Source organism: Tamandua tetradactyla, chromosome 4 (genome assembly GCF_023851605.1).
Source record: "Tamandua tetradactyla isolate mTamTet1 chromosome 4, mTamTet1.pri, whole genome shotgun sequence".
Lineage (NCBI taxonomy): Eukaryota > Metazoa > Chordata > Mammalia > Pilosa > Myrmecophagidae > Tamandua > Tamandua tetradactyla.
Genome location: NC_135330.1, coordinates 192,894,772 through 192,920,101, shown reverse-complemented (window position 1 = coordinate 192,920,101; position 25,330 = coordinate 192,894,772). Strand labels below are relative to the sequence as shown.

General features: G+C 36.3%; 1 protein-coding gene, 1 long non-coding RNA gene and 1 other non-coding gene across 3 annotated transcripts in view; 1 reads left to right on the top strand and 2 right to left on the bottom strand.

Moving 5' to 3' along the window:
* Positions 1–25,330, bottom strand: part of LOC143681684 (uncharacterized) — a 234,409-nt gene that overhangs the window by 119,518 nt on the left and 89,561 nt on the right. The gene's annotated exons all lie outside the window — the stretch shown is intronic.
* Positions 372–19,975, bottom strand: LOC143681683 (protein POLR1D-like). The gene is made up of 2 exons (XM_077158930.1): positions 19,901–19,975; positions 372–1,015 (listed from the first exon to the last, which is right to left on the bottom strand). The coding sequence occupies exons 1-2, from the start codon at positions 19,915–19,917 to the stop codon at positions 748–750; spliced, it is 285 nt and encodes a 94-aa protein (XP_077015045.1). The 5' UTR covers positions 19,918–19,975; the 3' UTR covers positions 372–747.
* Positions 8,604–8,676, top strand: TRNAS-GCU (transfer RNA serine (anticodon GCU)). Its single transcript has one exon. It is a non-coding gene; the product is annotated as a tRNA-Ser (tRNA).

The following is a 25,330-nucleotide window of genomic DNA, read 5'->3' as shown; positions in this document are numbered from 1 at the left end:
TAAAACCCACAAATTCTCCTCAAAATTAAATATAGAAACACTGTCACATTCAGGAAAGAGTTTCGCAGGCAGAAACACCAGAGTCGATTTTTCACCTCTGGTTATTGATATGGAGCACTAAATCCAAAGCTACTTTGAAAATGTCCCATACTGTTCACATAAAGGAAAACAAATAGAGAACTATCATCGAGTTGCTTGGTCAATTCCTAGCCCTTGAAGGGTTATAACTTTTCATAAATATGGTTACTGACCAAGTGATTTCTAAATTTTAAATGTGACACCCAAATAGTAAAGTATACAATGTACAAGTGTTTTATTTTTTAGAAATTCTAAGAAATGACAATTGTAGTATATAAAAAAATCAGAACTAGTTTTATCAATCTCTGAAAACTTTTTAATTTAAATTCTAGCTTTGCTTACTTTGAAATGTTTCCAAACAAGACAGAATAAAAACAATACATTTGTATTTTACACTGCTGAAGGAACTCAAACCTGCCCAAACATCTTCAGACCAGTCCTTTAGTACTAATATCTTTGAAGAATCACCAGGTCATTTTGCTGGCCACCAACACCCTCTTAAAAAATAACAACAAAGGATCTACTGGAAAAACCATTCTTGGGTATTTCTCTGCCAGCTAAAAACCTGTACTCAATAACCTCTCTGCTTAAAGAAAGCTACATGTCCCCTATTCCCAAGTTTAACAGCATTCACTGCTTGTCACAGTCTTGCTGCTGCTTCATTGCATCTCATCGTTTGCTTGAATGCTTTCCATGCTTCTCCTTGGTGTTCCGCTTCCGTGGGGGAGAATAACTAACTCTACTTCGCGCTTGGTAGCTGGGCTTGTATGGATGGGCTCGGTGCTTCTTTGGGTGTTCTTCTTTCTGGTTCTGGTTCTTGGCAGGTTCCTTATTGCTCTCTTTTTGTTCATGGTCTTGCTCTTTATGAGGGGGCAATGTGTTCTTAATTGTGTTCATTAGAAATCTTTTATTTGTACCAGCAAGAGGACACTTCATCCTGGGGGGAAGAAAGGAAAACAATCAAATAAAATAAGCTAACTACAAAATTGAATCCACTGAATGTGTTTAGTGCCAGAGAATTCTGTTGCCTGTAGAACCAAGTTTCTGGATTTGTTCAGCTTTCCTTGCATGCCACCTAGTGTAAACTCTGAGTACAAGAGGAAAAATCAAGACACTTAATTTCTAAGACAAACTAACCAAACCTTATCTGAATGCTTTAAAGCTTTCTTTTTTGAGGGACTAACTTTTCCACTGCAGTTTAAACGTACAGGTATTAGTGACATTGCAAATTAACTCAATAATTTAAAATTAATACTTTTTCCTTAAATAATAGTCTGAGTTGACTGTAATATGTGTCCCAAATTTGACTTATTAGGGCTTTTTACTACAAAAGAGTATTATTTTCTTCCTGAGGAAGAAAAAAGCATTAACCTGCTATATCTTGAATATAGGAGCTAAATAAAAATTGTCTAAAGAACCCATAAATCTTCTTTTACTTCTTAAAAACTTTCAAGCTCTCTGTATAGGACTCCATCCTGTGCTCCTCAGGTAGCATCACACACATCTATCCTCTGGGTGAATTTCTGGATGGTGTGTATTAAATAGCCTCCTGATTCAAATTCACCCAGAAGAAAGATGTACCTACTTAGATTGTTTATTTACATGCCTTGAGCAGTCTGCCACATGATGGGCTAGTTTACGAGGGTGCTGACTGCCCAAATCATATTATTCAGTATTAGACAAAAATGAACGTAGGTTCCTACAATCTCCATCTTTACATCAAACTTTTAGCTTTCAAGCATGAAGCAGAGTTAGTTATTCTACCCCATGGAAGTGGAACACCAAGTATACTCCCACACTATACTTCAAAATAAATCCACCAGCACCCAACAATGCTGTAATTTCTTTTTTTTAAAAAAGAATTTTAATAGAGAACTTTGGGTTTACAGAAAAATCACGCATAAAATACAGGATTCCCATCTATCACACTATTATTAGCACCTTGCATTAGTGTGGTACATTTGTTACAATAGGTGAAAGCACATTTTCATAACTGTACTATTAACTATAGTCCACGGTTTAACTTAGGGTTCACTGTATAGTGCAGTTTCATGGATTTTTAATTTTTTTATCCTAATAACATATATACAATATAATATTTCCCCTTTTAACCACATTCAGATATATATATTTCAGTGCTATAATTATGTTCACAATGTCATGCTACCATCACCACCAGCCATTACCAAAACATGTATGTCCATCATTCCAAATAGGCCTAGCTGCAAGTTTTTAAGCTGTCATAATTGAGGATGAGTGTTTAAAGAAAAAGACAAGAATCTGCACACAACAGACATGGGCACAAATCACGAGGTTATGGAATCATGTTTTGGAGTAGACATCATGTAAGGGAACCCAGACTTTGTTTTTAATTCCTCTGGTTCTTATAGGTCCAACATATAATGGGTACCCTCACACTCAGAAAGTAAACTTTTGGGAGGGGAATGCCAACAGTCACCAACAGTGCTGTAATTTTGTAGTCTAGTTCAGTATAAAAGTATTAAACAGTCACGAGAATGGCACTGAGTCTGGAAGTGAAAGGAGGAAAAAAAGAGAAAATATTTTCTGCTGCAAAGAAGCAGCTCTTGAGTGTCCATAGACAAAAAAAAACACCCACGAAGAATCAAGGGTTACACCCACTATGCTGTGCCAGGGCAACGCCCTGGCCAGGAGAAATGACAGTGGAGTGAACAAGAACATGGGAAAAAAGAAATATGGTGAACAAAGGACAGCAGAAGCAGTGGGAATGTTTTGAAGCGGCAATGGTGACACTGGAGTTTAATGGCCAGAGGAATGAGATTAAGAGCAGAGATAGGCTGTAACACAGGGTAAAGGGAAAAAATAAACAACAGCCCTGCAAGTCCTGGGGGTAAAGAATTCTTTAACTTGCTGTAGTCCTACAGGACTGTGCCCCAGTGATAGGCTCTCAGTACTCTCAGGCAAAGCCATTTATATCTCCTGTAGGCAAACAGACTGTAGGACACTTCTGGGCATAAGGAAGAGTATTTAAGGAAAGGGCAATAAGTTTCTCTTTCACTGACCTAGGAAGGTATGGCCCAGTTAGGCTCTGCTTTGATGAAGATGTCTGAACCAGAGCAGTGGCTACTCAATGATTCAGAAGAGTACTACGCAACGATGTGTTCCAAACCAGCAGGGTGCTGTGCGAAGGAACCACTCTTCAACACTGAATGTGTGGGGAGTGCTCCTCACTGCCCACTGTGGCCCAGTGTTAACATTGAGGCAGAATCATTTTTATGAGTAAAGAGAACTCCTATATCTTACGGATAGATAAGGCTAAGAATGGTTGGTGAAAAATAGCAAGCTACAGAAGAATTCGGGACTGCTTTCATTTGAGCAGGCAATTTTAGTGCCAATAAAACTAGTCAACTGTCTGGATTAAACAAATGAGGAAAGGTGACTATTATCAGAGGTAACAATAATGTAGGCTGTCAAAACAAAACCTTTGGGGAATTTCACTCCATTTTGCTAGCTTTAGTGTAAGATCATTTTTGAACCCATATGCCTATCTGAGATGAGTGAAGCAATTCTCGCGTTAGGGAACTGCAGAGTTGATGCCAAAGAGGTAGGATAGTGTCAGAGAAGATTTTTCTTATCTTTCAACTGGCAGTATGACTCACTTACTCAACATATTAACCAAAAGCATTATTCAGAGAACATATAATTTTCTATAATAAATTTCACATGAAGACTGGTATTATGCAGGACTTTACATCTCTCTCTAAATCAAAGATACAATATTTAATATGGGGTGTGCATGGGATTCTATTCAAGGTGAGAAGTCAAGAATGGCTGGGAGAGGACGTGGCTTATTGGGCTTTGAAAGTCAGACTCTCCCAAATGTCCAGCACACAATTTAGAAATGATGATGAGTGTGCATTCATGCTCTATTAGTGAATCAGGCAGAGCAATGAGAGGGGGCAGGTAGACACAAGCAGATGCAAAGGCACATTTAATAAATTATTTGGTATAAGAAAGTTATAAATTCTGCACTGACTATGTCAGAGTCTAAGGCGAACAATATCAAAGCTGATGTATGAGCAAGTCAATCAGAAGAGACCACTCTGGCCTATAATGGAGTGATTTCTTTTGCAGAATCTCACAGCCAGTTGCTTAACTGCTAAGAAGCCATACAATGTGGTACAATGGCCAAGCCTGCATGTACTGGAACCATACCTTCTCAACACAGACCCTGGACATGCTGTAAAAACTCCATTATATCTTATCTGTTAAATGTGGATCCTGTGCCTATCTTAAAGGTGTCGGAGTGACTCAAATGAGTGAGAACACGCAAAATGCTTAGGACCATGCCCGATACATAAAAGATACTTAGTCAATGCTAGCCTCTAGTATCTTTATGGCTGGGGTTCATATCCCAGCTCTACATTTATTAGCTGTGTGCCCATCGGCAAGTTACTTAACTTCTCTGTGTATCTGTTTCCCCATAAAGTAATTGTGGGCATTTAGTGAGATGATCATAAATGTTACCTACAGTACCGTACTTTCATAGCTACAATTTCAAATCTTAAAAAGCTCCCTAGACCAAGTTTCTTTTTATAATGACAACAAAATTCATTCGGCAGCAAGACGTGGTCTGACCCAACACAGGGCTACTAACATATAGTACTGACCTCATTTAGTATGAGCATTCATATGTTTTGCAAAAGAAATGATAATATGTTGAATGAGCCCTACCAGGGGTGTTCCTAGTATACACTGTATGTGCTGTATTGGCCTTCTAAAATCAGAAAATATACAAATCTAGAAACCTATCAGGACCTAAGGGTTTTAGACAAAGGATCATGGACCTACATGATTATTCACTCTCTTCATGAAAAAATAGTGCACATAATCCTCACAAAAATTCATAAATTTGAAGCTTTTCCAAGATGGCAACTCATAATATTACCCTCAAATCTCAAATTACTTGTGATAAGTTAATCAAGAGCAGAGAAGAATATCTGATGTTTCTCAATGAAAAGTAATTGAAAACAAAACAAAACTGAGCCATCAAGAAAAATTAATGAGATATTTTGCAAAAAGTTCATAAAATGGTTAGAATTCACCTGAAAGTTTCCCTTTCCAGGCCACCTCAATGCTCCACTGACACCAGGCTATTCCACATTTATAATGTGAGTTTTTTAACATGTTCTCAGATGTAAAGCTAGAGGCTGAGGCAGGCAGGTGGCTTCTAAGGTCCCTTCCAGTTTTAAGATTTTTGTTTAAACTAGGTATGCTAACCCTTTTGAAAACCACTCTGCTAACATTAGGAAATCATTCCCTTTCAATGATCTGTCTTATTTCTTATTGCATTTTTTTCTGTACTGGAGATTAGAAGCTGGTATACTGAGCCACTGAAAAGTCTTTTCCCACATAAGCACTGAGATAAAAACCTGAGCCCTGTAGTGAGAACACAGACTCGGACTGCTCAAGGGTGGCAATGTGTATGTTGCTGGCAATGCCCAGGAAGACGTGCTGGGTAAGGGTCAAGCAGGGCACCTTGCCAGGTGGCTGCTCTCATGGCTCCAGCCTGCTCAATGTCAGCCTTCTCACCCTGGCCAGTTATTTTTATTTTTAGTACTAGTAAGTTGTACTAACTCATGTAGGAAGAGCCAAATTTAAGATGAGCATAAACAGATATAAAACCCTTAATCTTGTAGGACTGGTTAAAACTGCTGAAGCAATTTCCTTCACTTCCAAATCTGTCAGACAGTCAAGAAGCTGCCAAGGAAGGGTTCTACATAGCTGGTGAGAAGGAGATCCCTTTGAAAATCTGGCATTAGAGAAACTAAGATTAACCAGGGCTAGGATTGTAAGCCTTTCCTCCCTCCCTCCCTCTTGATTTTGATTTATTTTGCAAAACTAAGGTACTTGCTCCTTGAAGTAATCACACTAAACCTATGAAAACTAAGGTTAGGGGTTGAATTGTGTCCTAACTTCTGGTACCTGTGGATGTGACCTTATTTGGAAATAGGGTCTTTGCAGATGGAATCAAGTTAAGATGAGGTCACACTGGAGTAGGGTTACCCTACTCCACCATGGCTGGTGTCCTTATAGAAGAGACACATAAACACAGCTACAGAAGGAAAAGCCGTGTGAAGATGGAGGCAGAGAGTGGAGTAATGCTGCTGCAAGCCAAGGAAAACTGGGCCCCCAGAAGCTGGAAGAAGTGAGGAGTCTTCACTTGAGCCTACAACAGGGAACATGACCCCACAGACACCTTGATTTTAGACTTTTAGCCTCCGGAACTGTGAGAGAATGCATTTCTGTATTTTAAGCCACCCAGCTTGTGGTACTTTCTTACAGCAGCCAAAGGGAAACCAATACAAACAGGAAACTTAAAACAAATCTAGAGAACAGAAAGGGAAAGTTAAATGGAATAAGATTTTTCTGATCTTGATACTTTTGTCACTTTACTGCTGAAGGGTAGACATTGTAGTAACTAGCATTCAACAGATTTAGGCTAGGTACTTTTATTTCTGAAATAGTTTCATGACAATTAAGCTAACATTTATAAAGCATTGACTGGGCCATCACATTATTAATGTTATATTGTTTCATCTTTACATCCATGAACTATGTTATGAATGAAGAAAAGCAGAGAGGTAGAGAAACATCCAAGAGCTCAAGCCAGTAGGTGTTGGAACTTGGAATGAAAACAGGAAGTCTGACCCACAGTCTACCTTTCCATCTCTGTACTCGTGCACCAGAAGTTGAAGAATAGAGAAAGCCACGCAGAAGTCTAACAATATGGCCAGCTAACAGAGCACTTCATGAAAGAAAGCTTGTTAAGCACACTTGTGCCTGAAGCTCCTTCATCCAGTATAGAATGTAAATCGTGGCAGGTCTGCTAAGAATGACCGGCCACACCGGAGAGCCCAGAGCTTCACTGACACAGACAAGGGTAAAGGCAGAGAATCTCTCAAACACAGCTGACTTTGAGATTTGTGGAGTATTACAAGGCATTGGGAGATTATTTTTATTTTTATGGTTAGGGATAGGGGATTCAGGATCATAGAAACAAGGACTCTTGCATTATTCCCAGGACTCCATTTCACTCCTTTATTCTACGCCCCTATCCATTTACGCAACAGGAAACAATCATCCTCCATTTTGCAAACCTTTTTGTATGATCATAGATGTTGGCCTAAAGTACATTTCTAGATAGACAAAGGCAGGACCACGACATGTTCCCAGCTCTCCATCAAACAAGGGTAATGTCTTTTCTCTTGTGGCTGTGGTTGGTTACAACTCATTACACTGTTTAATACCACCACAACTCCCATAACCACGCCTGGTGCTATGGTTTATAATTTGATGATGCGAAGCCACAGTGAGTGGCCACCTGAGGAATTTTTTTATGGTGTGATAATCCCCACAATCACTAACCCTTAATTACTCTGCATACAATGGTCCTGAGGCACTCTCTCTCCAACACTATACCTAAAAGTAATAAAAGTATTTATATATAATATTGATTGATTTTCCAAAAAATCTGAGAATCATCTATATGCAAGGCATTACGCTAGGTCCACTAGCGCTTACACATATAAACCTCAGGCTGTCTATGGACTAAGGCTCTTCAGGAGAATGCTGAAGGTAGCAGAAGGTGCAGGAAGAAGATAAAGTGCAGTAGAAGATATATACACACTGGTTTAATGGGATAGCCTACTAGGATATGTTTCTTTGCTTCCTGTTTCTTAGCAGCACAAATCATTTGCATAGATATGTGATTCAACAGTAACATATTAGGGCTCTCAGATTCAATTTCATAACCAAACATGAAAGGAATGCGGGAAGCAGGAGCAGTAAACATTGACATCTGGGTGTATTATCAGATAAAATCCACATAACAGAGGTGGTGGTGTACAAAGAGCATTAAGTTAGAGACAAGAGAGCAAAGTTTCAATCCCGCCAATGGGTGTGGGTGCAGGAAGGAGTGGGGGAGGGGAGGGAAACCTCTTTGGGCTCCATACTCCTTAACTGGATCTCTGTGGCCTTGAAATACTGCCAAGAGCATCACCTTCCTCCCTGACCATGCGTTCTAATGCAGGAAACCTGTCATGCTGTGTTGTGAATACCTGTTCACATGTCTGGATCTGCCAGTGGATTAACAACTGTGAAGACCAGTTTACTGCTGCCTGGTGTCTGGCCTGGGTGTGGCCTCTTAACCTACCTACTGGGGTTCAGCAAATATTTAGCTGAATGAAAAGACACATGCCTAGATAAAGACTACAGAAATTAACTGCTCTTCAATAATCAAAAGCTAATTACAAGAAATGGAAATACAATGTGGGTGATCTGTCACCTTATTATCAGATTGGCTCCAAACCAAAACAGAAAGCACCCTAAATGTCATTGTCCTTAAAAAACTGGGTTAAAAAAAATTGAAGAATCATTTTCTCTCAAATCCAGTCTTCTGGACTTTTTACAACAAAGTACAAGCTTTCAAAGTGTAAGAGGCGGTTCCATAATAATAGACTTCAAAATTATATTGGGCTGGGGGTGTGAGGGTAGTTCAGTGGTAGAATTCTTGCCTGCTATGCAAGAGAGCTGGGTTCAATCCCCAGCCCATGCACTTTTCAAACAAGCAAAAACAAATGAAAAATCAAACCAAAAAATTAAAATTCAACAAATGATGCTACAATAAGGGAATACTCACATGGAAAAAAGAATGAAATGTGACCCCTGCCATACAACATACCAAAAAAATAATTATATTGGGCTATAGATAAACTAGAGTAAATATGACCAGAATAAAAATGGTTATGTAGATGATGAAGCTGGGCATGTTTCTGAAATTCATGATTATACATTCCTTTACGCTGACTAAAAGAAAGTCAGATGGGCCAGTATTTCAGCTTCCCTGAGGCCTCCTCAAGAACAGTCTCTAAAGAGATTCTTTTGCTGAAATATATCTAAGGAAATATATAGCACCAAATGGTCTTTTTATTTATTAAATAAAAAATGGCATCACACTATCATTTTCTTTAATTCAGCAACTCTTTCTGGCAACTGCTCAACTACCACACTAAGATTTTTTTTAATGGAATACTCAAAAGAAGAAAACATGTCATATTCACTGTAGTTCTATTTTAAAATTAAAGCAAATATGAAGGTCTTTTAGATGCTTAGAAAAAAAGAGATCATGGCCTACTGGAAAGTGACAGCTTTCCTACTCCTTTAAGAACTGTCCAAAGAGGTAAACAGACAAGGGGCTCAGTCTTGGGACAGCTTGGTGGGACAGCACGGCTACCCCCATGGAGAGGAAGCTATTCGCCCTGTGTAAGGTAGGTAGATTCTCCGAATTTTATACAGCAGATTAGTATCTTTTTTTTTAAAAAGAAAAAGTGATTAGTGTGTGGTTTTCAAAAGTGTCTGCACATTACAAACACCTAGCCATCTTTTAAAAATTCCAATGCCCTGGCCACATCCAAAACTAATAATTTCTGGTGGGGAGACCCTGGTACTGGTATTCTTTCGAAGCTCCCAGGTGATTCCAAATCTGCAGTTAAGCCTGGGCACCATTTGGACTAATGGCTAAAAGTTTTTATTTATATACACATGTAAAACATTCATTTAAATTCATGAAAAACAAGATGTTCTCCCTGGAGGAACATGGATGGTCAAGATGCTTTTGGTGGTGGCCTTAGGTAGGGAGCGGATGCAAGACCTGGCAGCTCTTGGCCAGCCCTCCTTCCAGAGCCGAGGCTGGCCAGTAAGAATTCAGGTTAAAGAGTACCCAAACATTCCTGTTTCCACAACAGCACAGACAAAAAGTCAAAAGGTGAAAACTAAGCAAAGAGAGAAGAACAGATAAATTTTCTTTTTATTTTTAAAGCAATAAAGTTTTCCACATGGTTGATTTGCGTAGTAATTCCCAAACTTGTTTGATAATCAAGATCTTCTGGAGAGCTTTAAAAAATCTCTAGGACTCATCTTAAACTTTTCCATCAGAATTTTCTAGGCTGAAGTAAGGAGTCCTCCATTTTTAAAAATTCTCAACGGAATTTTTTTTCCTCATTAAAAAACTTTATTAATAAGTTTTAAATATAATATAAGCTTGTATAGTGCTATAAAATATCCAACAACAGAGGATAATAGGTGCTCGTCCATACCCTCCTCCCTACTCTCTGCTCTATGAGAGATTACTGTGACAGGTATATCTTCGCTCTCTATGCACTTGTAAGGTTCTACTTCCTCCCCACTGCCTAGCCAATGTAGTGTTTATACACATTGACCAGCAACTCATTTTTTCACATATTATAATAAACATTTCCCACAACAATTCATATAGCTCTACCCCATATTTTTGAGAAATTTTTAGTACTCTATAGTATGATGTACTGAAGTTACTTAACCATCTCCTTATCAATGGACACATGGATTGTTTACAATTTTTTACTATCAAAAATGTACTACACTGTGGAATCGGCAATGCCTTCCTGATCAAATCGGTGAAAAAAGTTGTAACACATAAGGTACTAGTGGCTGAGAGAATTCAAAGTCAAGAGTCTACTCTTACCCAAGGTTCAGCTAGATATTGCTTATCATGGTTTGCCAAACCTCAACCAAAACCACTTCTGCTAACCCTAAAGAACACCTAGAACTTTATCTGAGATTCTACAAAAGTTCCATGCACTATGATTACTCTCCAGAAACCTACAACCTCTAGATGGACTCCTAGGTCAGATAAGTCCTGAAACCCAGAGAGGTCAGCCTCTCTAGAACATTAACCAGTTCCATCCTCCTATCCCACATTGTCGACAGCCCTTTCCAACAAGAAAAAGTTAGAATGGGCATAGTCTGAATACCCCGAAGACTGGGAGAAAGATCGGAAGGCAGAGTAATAGCATATAAGATAGATTTAACAAATAAGTATGACTGCTGAATCATTATATTGATATTTCTTTTAGTCTCCTGCATCTTGGAGCAGCCAGAAGGAAAAACCTAAAATTGCAGAACTGTAACCCATACCAAACTCTGAAATATGTCCTACAACAAACTGTTGTGGTGTGCTTTGAAATTTATTTATTTTTTGTATACGTTATTTTATCACAATAAAAAAAAAGAAAAAAATGTGCTACAGTAATTTTGTATTTAACAGCATTGTGCACATTTATGAGTATTTCTGTAAGAGAGACTATTATAAGTGGAGATGCTGGATGAAAGGGCACAGAGCATAACTGTGATTTCACATTTGCGAAATTGCCACACATTGAGCAATTCACCGTACCTACTGCAGGATAAAAAAGTGCCCCTTTCTGTATATCTTTGCCTACACAAGATTTCAATCTTCTTAATTTTTGCCAGTCTGATGGGTGGAAAAAATATCTTCCTATTTAACTCAAGAATAAATACCTAAGTTCCAAGAAATGGCAGGAATCTCTGCCATTTTGTTTACAAACATATCTGAGTATTAGAATAGTGCCTAGCACTTACTAAGTACTTATTATTGGCCACTAATATTTTGGATTTGAAAAAATATATATCTAAGTCATGGTTCTCTTTTTACAAATTGGTTTGTGGGGACTTTTTCAATATTCAAGTAGTAGTCCTTTTTCGGTCATATGTAGAAAGTCTGTAACTTATCTTTTAACAAGTTAACTTTATAAATGTTATCTTGTTCCTTACAGAAGTTTACTATCATTATAGTCAGACCTGCTAGTTTTTTTCATTTAGAGTTTCTAGGTTTTGTGCCTAAGGAAGGTTCTTATCCACCCCGCAAATATTATAAAAATAGCCTATATTTTCTTCTAATAAATTCCTAATTTGTTTTGTATATTTAGTCCTCCTGGAATTAAATTTTATATATTATAGATGGGTATTCAATTATACTATCACCATTTCTTGAATAATCCATCCCTTCTCCACCAATATAAATGACCATGTTTATCATATGTTCAATTTTATATATTGTGGGTCTCTAATGTGGATTCTCTATTCTTTCCCACTAATTTGTATATTCTTGCACTAATTCCATAGTAATTTAATTACTTATATTTATAAAATTTAATTATTATAAATTTATAGAATATTATTGTACCTGAGAATGCAATACTCTCTTAATTCTCACTCCCCCTACCCAAATCTCTTAGTTGAAAAAATGTACCATTATAATGGAGAGATCTGGTGGTCACCTTAACCAAGGCACAGGATCACTAACGGTAGGGCAACTTGACATTAAGACTTCCTGACCTGATGCATCAATATGTATGTAATATTCTTGCCAAAACGTTTAACCTATATCTAATCAGGAAAACATCATCAGACAAGTCCAGAATGTGGGACTTTCTTGACTGGATTCTGGTTCTACCTTTAAAACAAACAGAAAGCAACATCTATAAAAGAATATATATGAGAATGTCTTTGGGAGTCACAGGCTGAGGAATTTAGGTGTTAAGTACCATGATGCCTATAATTAACTTTCAAATTGTTTGGCTAAAAATTTATATTATGTGTGTGTATCTGTCTGTCTGTCTCCCTCTCTCTCTATATATATATATAGGTAGACAGATAGATAACGAGATAGAGAGAGAGAAAGAGAGAGAAAAAGAGAGAAGCTTGTGCATGTACGTTTGTGTAGAGAAGGATGCTTAGGGGAGGGTATGAGAGGGGGAAAGGGTTTGTCTGTTTCCCAGAACCAAATTAAATTATCATTAATGGTTACTTATGATTCCTTCCAAAAAAAATTAATGTAACTATACAACGTTCCATTTTTGATTAACATTGGAGAATGAGAAAAAGATTTAAATTTGGGGAAAAAAAACAACCCTCAGTTGTTTGTGAGCACTTAGATCTCCTACATGAATTTAGAATTGCTTTTCTCAAATTCTGTTAAAAATTCTTGTTAGGAGTTTGACTGGGTTTGCATTAAAATATCTAGTCTACCCATCCAGAGGCATGATATATTTTCCCATTCATTTTACTCTTTTTTATCCTTCAAATAAGATTTGTCATTTTCTTTTTGGAGGCTTATAATTTCTTAGATTATTTGTAGATATTTCATGTTATGTATAGGACCACTGTTTTCTCATTATATTTCTTAATTGGCTATTGCTGGCAAAAATGACTATAGTATTTTAAATGTTTATCTTGTGCTGAACATAGACATCCTAACATCTACTAATGACCCTTTTGTCTATTCCTTTCCAATGTTTCTGCTTCATTATTTTTTCTTGTTTTGTTCTACTGGCTGGAGTCTCTTTAGAACAGTGGTTCTCAAAGTGTGGTCTGTGTTCCCCTGGGATTTGCTGAGATCTCAGAAGGGTATCTACAAGAGTAAAACTATTTTCAGTTTTGATGTCTGCTTTTTCACCTAGGGTTGACATCTCCACTGATGGGTGCAATAGGCAGTAATGAGTAAACCTGTGGCATGAATCAGGGCAGTGGAGCCCAAAATTGCATTAGAAGCCACTGCATTCTTTACTGCCACGCACTTGAAATGCAAAAAAAGCAGGCCAGTTTTACCTAAGAATATTCTTGATGAAGCAGGAGAATGATTAATTTCATTAAATATTGACTTCTGAGTATCACTCTCTTTCATATTGTGTGTGATGAAGTGGGAAGTATGTATAAAGTGTTTCTGCTGCTTGTATAGTCTGGTGGTTGTCACAGCTGTTTGAGTGGCAAGGTGAAATAGCTGGTAATTCAGACCTGGGTAAGCTGGTCAAGGAAAGAGCTCCCAGTATTTTCTGCCAATGATAAAACTGAAATTTCAAGAGAGAATAAAATTTTGGGAAACTGTGAACCTGATAGGTTTCTAATATTTAAAACTTTTCTCTTAAGATCAGATATTTATAAAAGTATTTTTCATTGTATAATGCAATATACAATGGAAGGTCTTCATAACACAGTGAAGCAATATTTTCAAGAGGACCAATGCACAATGTTACAAAGTCATGCAGGGGACATTACACATATTAATTACTTGTGTCCTAATGTTGACCTCAGTCTATCTGGGACTTCAGCTTTCATCCTGGTCAATCATAAGGAATAACATCCTACAAATACGTGGTGAGTAAAATGATTTTTTATTTCTATGGGTCAGAAATGGATTATTTTCCATTAGTAGAAACTAAAATAACTTTACTGGTATAGGAGCATGCAGAATCAGGTAATTCTGCACAGCTCATGAGACAAAGTAAGTGTATAGTGCATCCCATTATGTACCACTACTCCATTTTGACATAGCCATCTGATTTATAAGAATACCCCTAAGAATTTATAATATATTATTTAATATTATAATATAATGAGATTTATACTCAATTTTGTTCCTTAAGACATATTCAAAGAGCAAACCCTGAAACAACTTATATGCTTTTTAGATGGAAATATTGTAACATGGAAAGATAAACTGTATGATATGCACGAGATAAATATACATTCATTTTAACAAAGAATAATTTTGAAGATTACTAAATCACTTAAAAAAAGTTTCAAGTGTAAAATGATACCAAGTCCTTCTAAATTTATGATGAGAAACCCAAGAGAAGAGAGCCCATTTATACACATACCCACTACAATACATTTCTGAGTTTCTTAGGAGAGCTACGGTAAGAGAAGGAAGAACAAAGACAAAAAATGTAAATGAAATATATTAAAATGATAGAAACAGTTATTGTTTGGTGGTGTGGTAGTATGAGTTTTATTTTTGCATGTTTGCCTTTATTTTCAAGATTTGTAATAGGACTTTAAGAATTTTTTTTTTATTCAGAGAAAAACAGTAAAAATTTAAGCAAAAGAGATTTTTAACATTTAATATAACAAAATTTGTCTCCTAAAATGCTATCCTGACGCCATTCTAAACACAGAGAGACAAAAATGTCTCAGATTTTTTGTTTACTGACTTTTAAAAATGTATTTCTTTTATTGCATGTGTTATTTATAAGAACAAAACAATCTAAAAAATCACAGGTTTTAACACCGGTGTATCTTTTGATAAAATATTTTGCAGCCGTTAATACATTTCTGCATAAAATTATAAAAAAAATCATGCATGGGAGAAGAACCATTCAAAGTGGGGTGGTAGAATGGTGAATTTTAAGGTAACAATATGAAACATTCACTGATGAGAATGTTAAGAAACTACCACTAGTTGAGGTTAATGGCAAAATTTTGATATATCATCAAAAGAATATCCATAGTTTTCTGAAAAGGATATTAAAATACTCCTCCTTTTCTAAATACCTATCTGTGAGGTCGTGTTTTCTTCATATACTTCAACCACAATAACATATCACGACAGATTTCATGGGGAAGCAGATATGAGGATCCAGGTGTCTTCTATAAGCCAGACATTAGAAAGATCTACAAGCATGTTAAAAACGCCACTCTACTCATTGCATGTTTTTCAAATATGGTTATTTTTCACAAAAAAATGTTTATTTTAATATGCAATGAATTTATTGCTGTTATTTAAAAATGAATTAATAAATACTTTAAATATTGCTCAGTTTTCATTTTTAGCACAATAAATATCAAAAGGCAGAACCCACATCAACAAAAGCTTCTTGAGGTTCTCAACATTTTGAAGAGTATAAAGGATTCTAAGACCAAAAGGTTTGAGAACTACTACTACAAGACAGTTGAAAAGATAGTAATGCCAGCAGGAATTCTTGTCTTGTGGATGAACAGGAATGCTTAAGTTTCACATCCTGGTCCCCCAGGGGATCTACCTTCTTACAAATCTGGAGCATCTTACTTAGCCTACATCTTTTACTCCCTTTCAACATGCTGCTCTCTCTTTCGTGGGAAGAAGCTGCCTACTAACCTCCAATATTCATTCATCCTTTCTTCTATGGTAAAAGAACCTCAGATATTTTTTGGGCACAGGATGTCTGGGGAAAAAAGACTAAAATCACAGCTTTGCAGCTAGGTAGAGACAAGAGACTAATTTTTAACCAAAGGGTATAGGTACAAAAGGTGAATGAAACTTCTGGGAAATGTTCTTAAAGAGAGAGCATGCCTTCCTTCTCTCTTTCCCTCTCACCAACAGGAGCTTAATGGCTGCTACTGTATAGACCATGTGGAAGAGCCACACCCTTTGGCTGGGACATTTGGAAAACTGGATCCTTGATAACAAAATCAAATACCCCAATTGTTTCATAAAGTCTTTCGATAGTTAATTTTTTTGAATAAGGACCCAAATTAGGTATACATTTTTTTTTGATACCTCTCAAATTTATTAATACATGGGATGCTCCTTTTCTCCTTGCAGCTAATTTATTAAAGAAACTGGGTTGTTTGTCCTGTGGAATTCCTCACATTCTGCATTTTTTTGATTGCCATTGTTATGGTACCATTTAACACGTTCCTTGCCTCTCTGCAGTCCCTGTAAACTAGTAGTTCTAACTAGAGACTTGACCAGATTCAGGTTCCATTTTTTGATAAGGATGTCTCATAGGTGGTGCTGTCCTTCCTATTGCTTCTTTGTGTAAAGATTGATCACCGAGTTCAAGTGCTGTCAGCTGATCCATCAGAAACTTCCCTATCAGCTTTTCACCTGATAAATTTAGCAGCCATTGATGACATCTGCCTAGATCCAAACTATTACTAGGGATTGTAAAATGATAGCATTCTTTTTTTTTTTTTTTAAATCAGGTTTATTGAGTATGTCGACTTGACTCTATTATGTAGAAAAGCCATGTTTTAATCATGATCCAATCTTGTGGGAGCAGCTGCTTTCTTTTAATCCTGATTCAATGTTTTGATTAACTTATATCCATGGAGATGTGACATGCCCAGTTGTGGGTGTGTGGGTGTGACCTTTTGATTAGATGGAGATGTGACTCCAAACATGCCAGGTGGGTCCTGACTAGTTTACTGGAGTCATTTAAAAGAGGAAACATCCTGGAGAAATGACAGAGCTGAAGGAGAGCCTATGTAGATGTTTGGAGATCAAGAAAGATATAGCCTGGAGTGCTAAGCAAGAACTCACAGAAATAGCCAAATACTGAAGAGAAGAAATCTCCGGCCTCTGCAGATGCTAAGCTAAGAGATGAAACCCAGAGTTTGTCCCGGAGGAGCTAAGTGAAGGCCCACAGACGCTTACAGAGGAAACCACTGGCATCAGAAGCCGGAAGCAGCAGAACCGGTAACAAGGACCAGCAGACACAAGCCACATGCCTTCCCAGATCGCCCTTCCTCGAGTCAAGGAATCTTGCCTTAGTTAGGACATATTTATGGCCTTATAACGATAAGCTTATAACTTATTAAATGTCCTTTTTAAAAGCCATTCCATTTCTGGTATCTTGTATTCCAATAGCTTAACAAACTAATACACTGAGGTATAATTTACATAGAACAAAATTCATCCTTTTAAGTGAACTGTTTCATGAGTTTTGACAAATATATATAGTCATGTGACCATCACTGCAATCAAGATAGAGAAATTTCCCTTACCCTCAAAAGTTCTGCAGTCAATCCATCCATCCCTTCCTCCCACCCCCACTTCCTGGAAACCATTGGTCTGTTTTCTGTTCCTATAGTTTTGCCTTTTCTGGAACGTCATATAAATGGAATCATATACTGTGTCATTTTTTGTGTCTGGCTTCTTTTACTTAGCATGATGCTTATGAGATTCATCCATGCAGTGTTTATCAGTAGCTCTGTTCCTTTTTATTGCTGAGTAGCACTGAATTTATGGATATATTCAGAATTTGTTTATCCACTCACCAGCTGATGGACATTTGAGTTGCTTCCAATTTGGAGCTATTATGAATAAGCTGCTATGAACATTATTGTATGGATTTTGGGTGGATTTAAATTTTCAATTCTCTTTGGTAAATGCTAAGAATTCTGGGTTGTAGACTTATCAGAAACAGCCAGCTATTTTCCAAAATGGCTGTATGATTTTAAAATTCCATCAGCCATGTGTGAGAGTTCTAGTTGTTCCACATCCCAACCTTAATTTTATTTTAGCCATTCTATAGTGTGTATGTAGTGGTAATTTATTGTGGTTCTAATTTGCATTTTCCTGATAACTAATGATCTTTTCATATGCTTATAGGCCAATCTTATATCTTCTTTGATGAAGTGTCTGTTCAAATCTTATGACCATTTAAAAAATGGATTGTTTTCCTTCTTTTTATTGAGTTAAGAATTCAAATGATGATAACCATATTTTACATGCCTTCTATATTTATTAACTGCAATTCTTCTATAAAGAAGCTTCTTTCATCAACTATTTGCTAACTTGAGATACAATTTGTTCAGAAACAGGACAAATGTTTGATTTTTCTTCTTTATTTATCAATTTTGTGAATAATGATTTGGTTCCCTAGCTTCCTCTAAAAGGGGATCACTAAGTTCACTGCTTTGGTGATCATTTTGACCTCACAGATTTTAACAGAGTTTAAGTGTTTGAACTTTTAAAGCTATTATTTTTGATGATCAAATAACCCCATCTTTGACCAGTGGATGACTTTTCAAGCTGGCTCCTGAGTTCTTCTGACCTGACTACAATTGTCTTTGATAGTTTCTTTGCTCTTTGCTGTGTTAAGATTTTCTAGCTCCTCTTGTATGTTTCTTACCTCAATCTGGAATCAGTTATTTTTGTAAGGATTATTATTGCCTTTTAGTGAAAAATGGTATTTACAGACCACAATCTGGATGTAGGGGAGCTCCCTACTACTGAGCAGTTCATTGTTTCTAGGACTTTTCCATAAACACAGCTAGAAAAAGCTTTTCTCTGTTTTAAGGAAAAAAATCTAACATGTCTTCCTACTGACATTTCCAATTCAAATTTAGGACTATAGGTTTTTACTCAGATTTTGCTTTTGTATCTATTTTCTCTCACACTGAAAAGCTTGGTGCCTGAAAACATTGGCATATTTACTTATTTGCTTTATCCTACTATAATATACTTTCAGAATAACAATACCAATATTATTACAAACAATAAGAAGACTGAAAACAATTTACAATGTCTTTGTAGTTCTTTGTCTTCAGGAAATAAAGTAAAAATTGCTGTGTTTTTGGATCAGTGGAAATAGTTCCTCTACGTATGGTTAAGCCATCCACTACACTTATTCAGGTTCATTTGTTTTAATTTGCTCAACTTTTATGGACTGCCTTTTCCCTCCATTTTGAGTTAATTTTATTTTATGTTTTATGTGCATGGTTTCTAAAAGCCAAATCTAAAAAAGAGGCACATTCCGAGGTCTAGTTTCTACTCCTACCCCATTTTTACATTTTATTTTTTTAATAGCCCAGGGTATTCCACTGAAGTAACATTTAAAATTGTAGTTAAAAGATGTATAATCAACATAATCACTGACTGTAGTGCATAAAAGAGTATACATCATTCTTAAGGTTAAATCCTTTGCTTATATTATTAAGTTTTAAGACACTCTATTTTGTACAGAAACTTGCAAAGGTAAACTTTAGTCCATGTGGCTGAAATGTCATATATTCAAAATACTTACAGTTAGAATTAATTTTTAAAAAATAAAATACAAATTCACTTTAATTTACTAAAAACTATAATCAAAGCAGAAATTCTTCAACAATGAAGACTAAAAATATTACTTTCACACAGGTGTCACTGGGCATGGTGGTACCTACACATCCCTTGGGGATGTGCAAATCAAAGGGATGATGAAACTCATATTCTCCACCACTTCTTCCTGCTCTTAAGTTCCTGGGCACTGGGCCCTTTGCAGTTTAACTGCTCGACCACTTGCCTCTGGATGATTTCCTCTGTATACACTCTAGTCACATTTAATACATATTTATATCTCCAGCCAAGATGCTGTATTTTAACATTTTAAGTTTTAAGGAGGATTATTCGAAAACTTACCACCCCATAGGTCCCATTGTTTCTGCTCTGGTTTTCCCACGTTTTGCCTCCTTAAGCAGTTCTTCTATTGCTTTCCTGGTGGAAAAAAGGGAAGAAATTTGAGAGGTAGCCACCCCACTAAAATTTGTGAATCAATTAATTTCATTTATACACTGTTGGGAAAGGAACAGTCATTGGGGCAAGATGGCTGGGGCAGAAATTTGTAAAAACGACTGACAGTTTTGAACACATAAAATTTTACAAAATCCCTTTCTATATGAAGGGGGAAAACTGAAAATGAAGTTAAAGAGAAAATGAGAACTGGAAAAATATTTGCAATATGAGGCAGTTAAATCATACATCCTTTTAAGAATTCTGTCTCTTTACTTATTAATTAAAAAAAATAACCAAAAGACATGTATGGCCAAATATATTCACATTCATATTAAAAATGTCAAAATTCACTGCTATTCTAAGAAATATGAATTAACCCCACAATGATAAATCTGCTTCTCCCCATTGGTCAGTGAGGGAGGAGGAAAATGGATAAGTCATTCTCTACTTGTGAGGACTTAAGCAAATACAACATTTCTGGAGGACAATTTGGCAAGGTGACATAAAGCCTTAAAAACAGTACGTACCTATTGATTTAAAAATTCACTCTATCCTAAGGAATTATTCAAATAAGTACGCAAAATTATTTGTACAAAGATGCTCATTAAACCATTTGCTAACAATTAAAAAAAAAAGAACAGAAAGCCTAAATGTTTATTAATAAAGGATTGCTTAAATAAATTGTGGCATATCCATAAGTAGAAAATTAGCTAGTCATTAAAATGAAGATGAATGAATGCTTGGCACAGAAAGATTTTCATAACATATAAAGTATAAAAGGCTGGTAAAAACACAGTGTGTAAAAGATAATTCTATCTCATAATAATGACTAAATGTAAAAATTGAAAAATCTTTTTGCATGAGGAAAAACAAAGGAATGTGGATATTGCAGGGCGCTGAAAATAGATGGTCATCTACATTTTAAAACTTCAACTTCTGTGTGAGACTAAAGGAAGAAATGTTTATTTGGTATAAAATTTATATTTTGACTACTGCATTTCCTAATTTAACTTATATGGATAGTTTAATTGAACACCATAAATACACTGAATCCTGAATAGGGCATGAGATTTTGTAGGTTTGTCCGGGTTAATGTGATGCCCCAATAAACCCAGAGTGATTAAAACAGTGAATAAAAAAGTATTTGCAAAGTCCCCTTGGGGGAATGGGGAGAAAGGGGGAAAATTCAACTTCCCCATGTGCAGAATTCCTGATACTCTTGCAAGAAGTGGGGACAACCAAATCAACAGGCCGAGCCCTCAATTCTGGGGTTTGTTGCTATGAAACTTATTCCTGCAAAGGACAGGCTAACCCTACTTAAAATTAGGCCTAAGAGTCACCCCCAGAGAACCTCTTCTGTTGCTCAGATGTGGTTTCTCTCTCTCTCTCTCAGCCAACATGATAAGCAAACTCACTGCCTTCCCCCTCTCTACATGGGGCATGACTCCCAGGGGTGTTAAACCTCCCAGCAACATGCGACAGAAATCCTAGAATGAGCTGGGACTCAGCATTAAGGCATTAAGAACACCATCTCAACCGGAAGGGTGAAGAGAGAAATGAGATAAAATAAAGTGTCAGTGGCTGAGAGATTTCAAACAGAGTTGAGAGGTTATCCTGGAGGTTATTCTTACGCATTATATAGATATTCCCTTTTTAGTTTAAGGTGTATTAGAGTGGCTAGAGCGAAGTGCCTGAAACTGTAGAGCTGTGTTTCAGTAGCCGTGTTTCTTGAAGATGATTGTATAACGATATAACTTTTGCTATGTGACTGTGCGATTGTGAAAACTTTGTATTTGACGCTCCTTTTATCTGTGGTAGGAACAGATGGGTAAAAAATATGGATTAAAAAATAAACAAATAATAGGGGAAACAAATGTTAAAATAAATTGAGTAGATTGAAATAATAGTGATCAATGAAAGGGAGTGGTAAAGGGTATAGAAAAAAAATTGGCGGAACAAAGGTTAAAATATATTGGGTAAACGGAAATATTAGTGGTCAATGAGAGGGAGGGGTAAGGGATATGGTATGTATGAGTATTTTTTCTTTTTATTTCTTTTTCTGGAGAGATGCAAATTTCTAAGAAATGATCATGGTGATGAATATACAACTATATGATGATACCGGGAGCCACTGATTGTACACAAAGCATGGACTGTTCATGTGTTAAGAATGTTTGTGTTTGTATGTTGTTTTGTCAATAAAAATATTTTAAAAAGATAACTGTATCTTAAATTTATTTATGTGTATTTATTACATAGGAAAACATGTGGAGGGATATTAGGAAAATGATAAGATGAATTCTGGGGTGATTTTTGCTTGTTTGTTGCTTTTTTTCTAGAATGAACATGTATTACCTTAAAACAAGGTAAAGGAGAAGAGAAAATTTATTCGTCAGGCATATTTTGAGACTTTAAGATACCATGCTAAGTGTTATGGGTAATAATGGGAAAATAATGGTTCCTGAGTTTAGTATTACTTATGATATATGTAGAAAATGAAGTTAAGAATCAGAGAAGTATTAGTTTGAAACAAATACAGTCCAAAAGACAGAAATATAAATATATCAGAAAGTTTTGAAAATGGGTAATTAGATAGATTCTCTATAAAGCATTTATTTATACTATTATAGTATATTATAGATACTATTTACGTAATCCCAAATGATATTAACATTCTATAGTTTTTTTAAATGCTATATTTTACCAAAGCATGCACACAACTTAAGAAAAATATTATTTAAAGGCATAAAAAAGTTTTCTTCATCATCATTCCTACTTGCCAACATAATACAAACCCAATACAGAGAACTCCAACATTTGCCTTACCATTTTATCTATCCATCCATCTGCCTGCCTATCTATTTATTCATCAATTCATTTTCTGAACACTTGAGTATAAGCTGTATACATCATACTCCTTGAACACTTTAATACTGCCATGTATATTTCCTAAGAACAAGGATATTCATTTAAATGCCGGTATCAAGTTCAAGAAATTAAACATTTTTAAAATTATTTATTTGTATTGATATACAGTATATATTCATATACTATGTAATCCTCCAAAGTATACAATCAATGGTTCACAATATCATCATATAACTGTGCATTTATCATTATAACCAACTTTTTTTCTTTTTTGTGAACAATAACATACACAAAAAATCAATAAATTTCAAAGCACATTGCAACAATTAGTTGTAGAACAGATTTCAGAGTTTGGTATGGGTTACAATTCCACAATTTTAGGTTTTTACTTCTAGCTGCTCCAAGACACTGGAGACTAAAACAAATATCAATATAATGACTCAGTAATCATACTCATTTATTTAAACCCTACATACTCTGTATAACTTTACCATCACCTTTGATCTTTCTCCCACTCTTTAGGGGTATTTGGGCTATGCTTGTTCTAACTTTTTCATGTTGGAAGGGGCTATCGATAATATGGGGTAGGGGGACGGAACTAGCTGATGTTCTAGAGAGGCTGGCCCCTCTGCATTTCAGGACTTAGCTGGTCCAGGGACCCATCTGGAGGATATAGGTCTCTGGAAAGTTACCCTAGTGCATTGAATCTTTGTAGAATCTTAATGCGCTAGAGTTCCTTAAGATTGGCAGGAATGTTTTGCCTTTAGGTAGCAATGTCTAACTGAGGTTTGTTTAAGAGTAGTCTCCAGAGTAGTCTCTCGGCTTTACTTGAACTCTCCCAGCCACTGTTACACTTTTTCCCCCCTTTTTGTATGGATGGTATTGTTGATCCCACGGTGCCAGGGCCAGGTTCATCCCTGGGAGTCATCTCCCCTGCCCCAGGGAGACTTTCACCCTTGGATGTCATGTCCCATGTAGGGCGGAGGGCAATGATTTTACTTGCAGGGTTAGGCTTAGAAAGAGAAAGGCCACACTGAGTAACAAAAGAGGTTCTCCAAAAGTAACTCTCAGCCATACCTATAGGCAGGCTAAACTTCTCCGCTCTATATATACATAAGCTTCACAAGAGGAAGTTACCTGATCAAGGGCTTGGCCTATTGATTTGAGTGTTCCTAATGTTTGACACAGTATCAGGGGTTCCCCCATTGGTAAAATTTAATAGTTACATATTTTAAGAAGTTTAACATTGATATAAAGCTGACAGTCTACATTCTAACTTTTTTTATAGGTCTCAATGTTTTTTTGAGCCTTTTCTCCTTTCTTTATTAGATCCCATCCTGGATCATATACTGTATTTATATGTCATTGTCTCTTCAGTTGCTTTTTTTTCCATTCTGGGAACAGATATACAACACTTCCCATCTCAACCCCTCCCAAGTATACAATTCAGTGGGATTACTCACATTCACAGTGCTGTAGAGCCCTCATGACCTTCCATTCCTAAAACTCTCCTATCTCTTCAACAGAAACCTTATACCATTATGCATTAGCAATCTGTTCTTCCTACCTCCACCCCTGGCAATCTATATTCTACTCTCTATCTCTATGAACTTGCATATTTTCTGACATGTTCTTGATAGTTATTGTGAGGCTTAAGTTCAACATCCTAAATTTGTAACAATCTTGTTTGCCTTGACACCAACTTAATGTCAATAACAATCAAACTATGCTCTTATAGGCCTCTGAAACCCTACTATCTTTATGTAGTTGTCATAAACTGTATGTTCATACATTCTGAGTCCAAAACAATAATTTATTATTATATTTTTATGGATTTGTGTTTTAGATCCTATAGAAAGTAAACAGTGGAGTTACAAGCCAAAAATACAATAGTACTTTGCATGTCGTTACCCTTACCAGAGATCTTTATTTCTTTATAAGACTTTGATCTATTGTCTACTGTCCTTTCCTTTCAATCTGCAGAATTTTCCTTAGCATCTCCTGTGTTTATCTGGGAATGTCTTAATCTCTCTCATTTTTGAAAGACAGTTTTGCCAGGTATAGAATTCTTGGTTGGCAATCTTTTACTTTCAGCACAGTGTTATCCTACTGCCTTTTGGCCTCACATGGTTTCTGATTAGAAATCAGTATTTAATTTTACTGAGGCACCTTGTACGCAATTGCTTCTTTCTTTCATCTTTCATATTCTTTGTCTTTGGCATTTGACAGTCTGATTATAAAAGTCACACTGTGGGTTTACTTAGGTTTATCGTGTTTGGAGTTTGGTGTATACCCTGGATATGTTTATTTACATCTTTCATTAACTTTTAGAAAATTTTTGCCATTATTTTTTGAACAGCCATTCTGTCTTTTTCTTTTTCTTCTCCTTCTAGGACTCCCACAACGCAAATACTGGCATGCCTCATGGTGGCCCATAGGTTCCTCAGGCTCTGTTCACTATTCTGCATT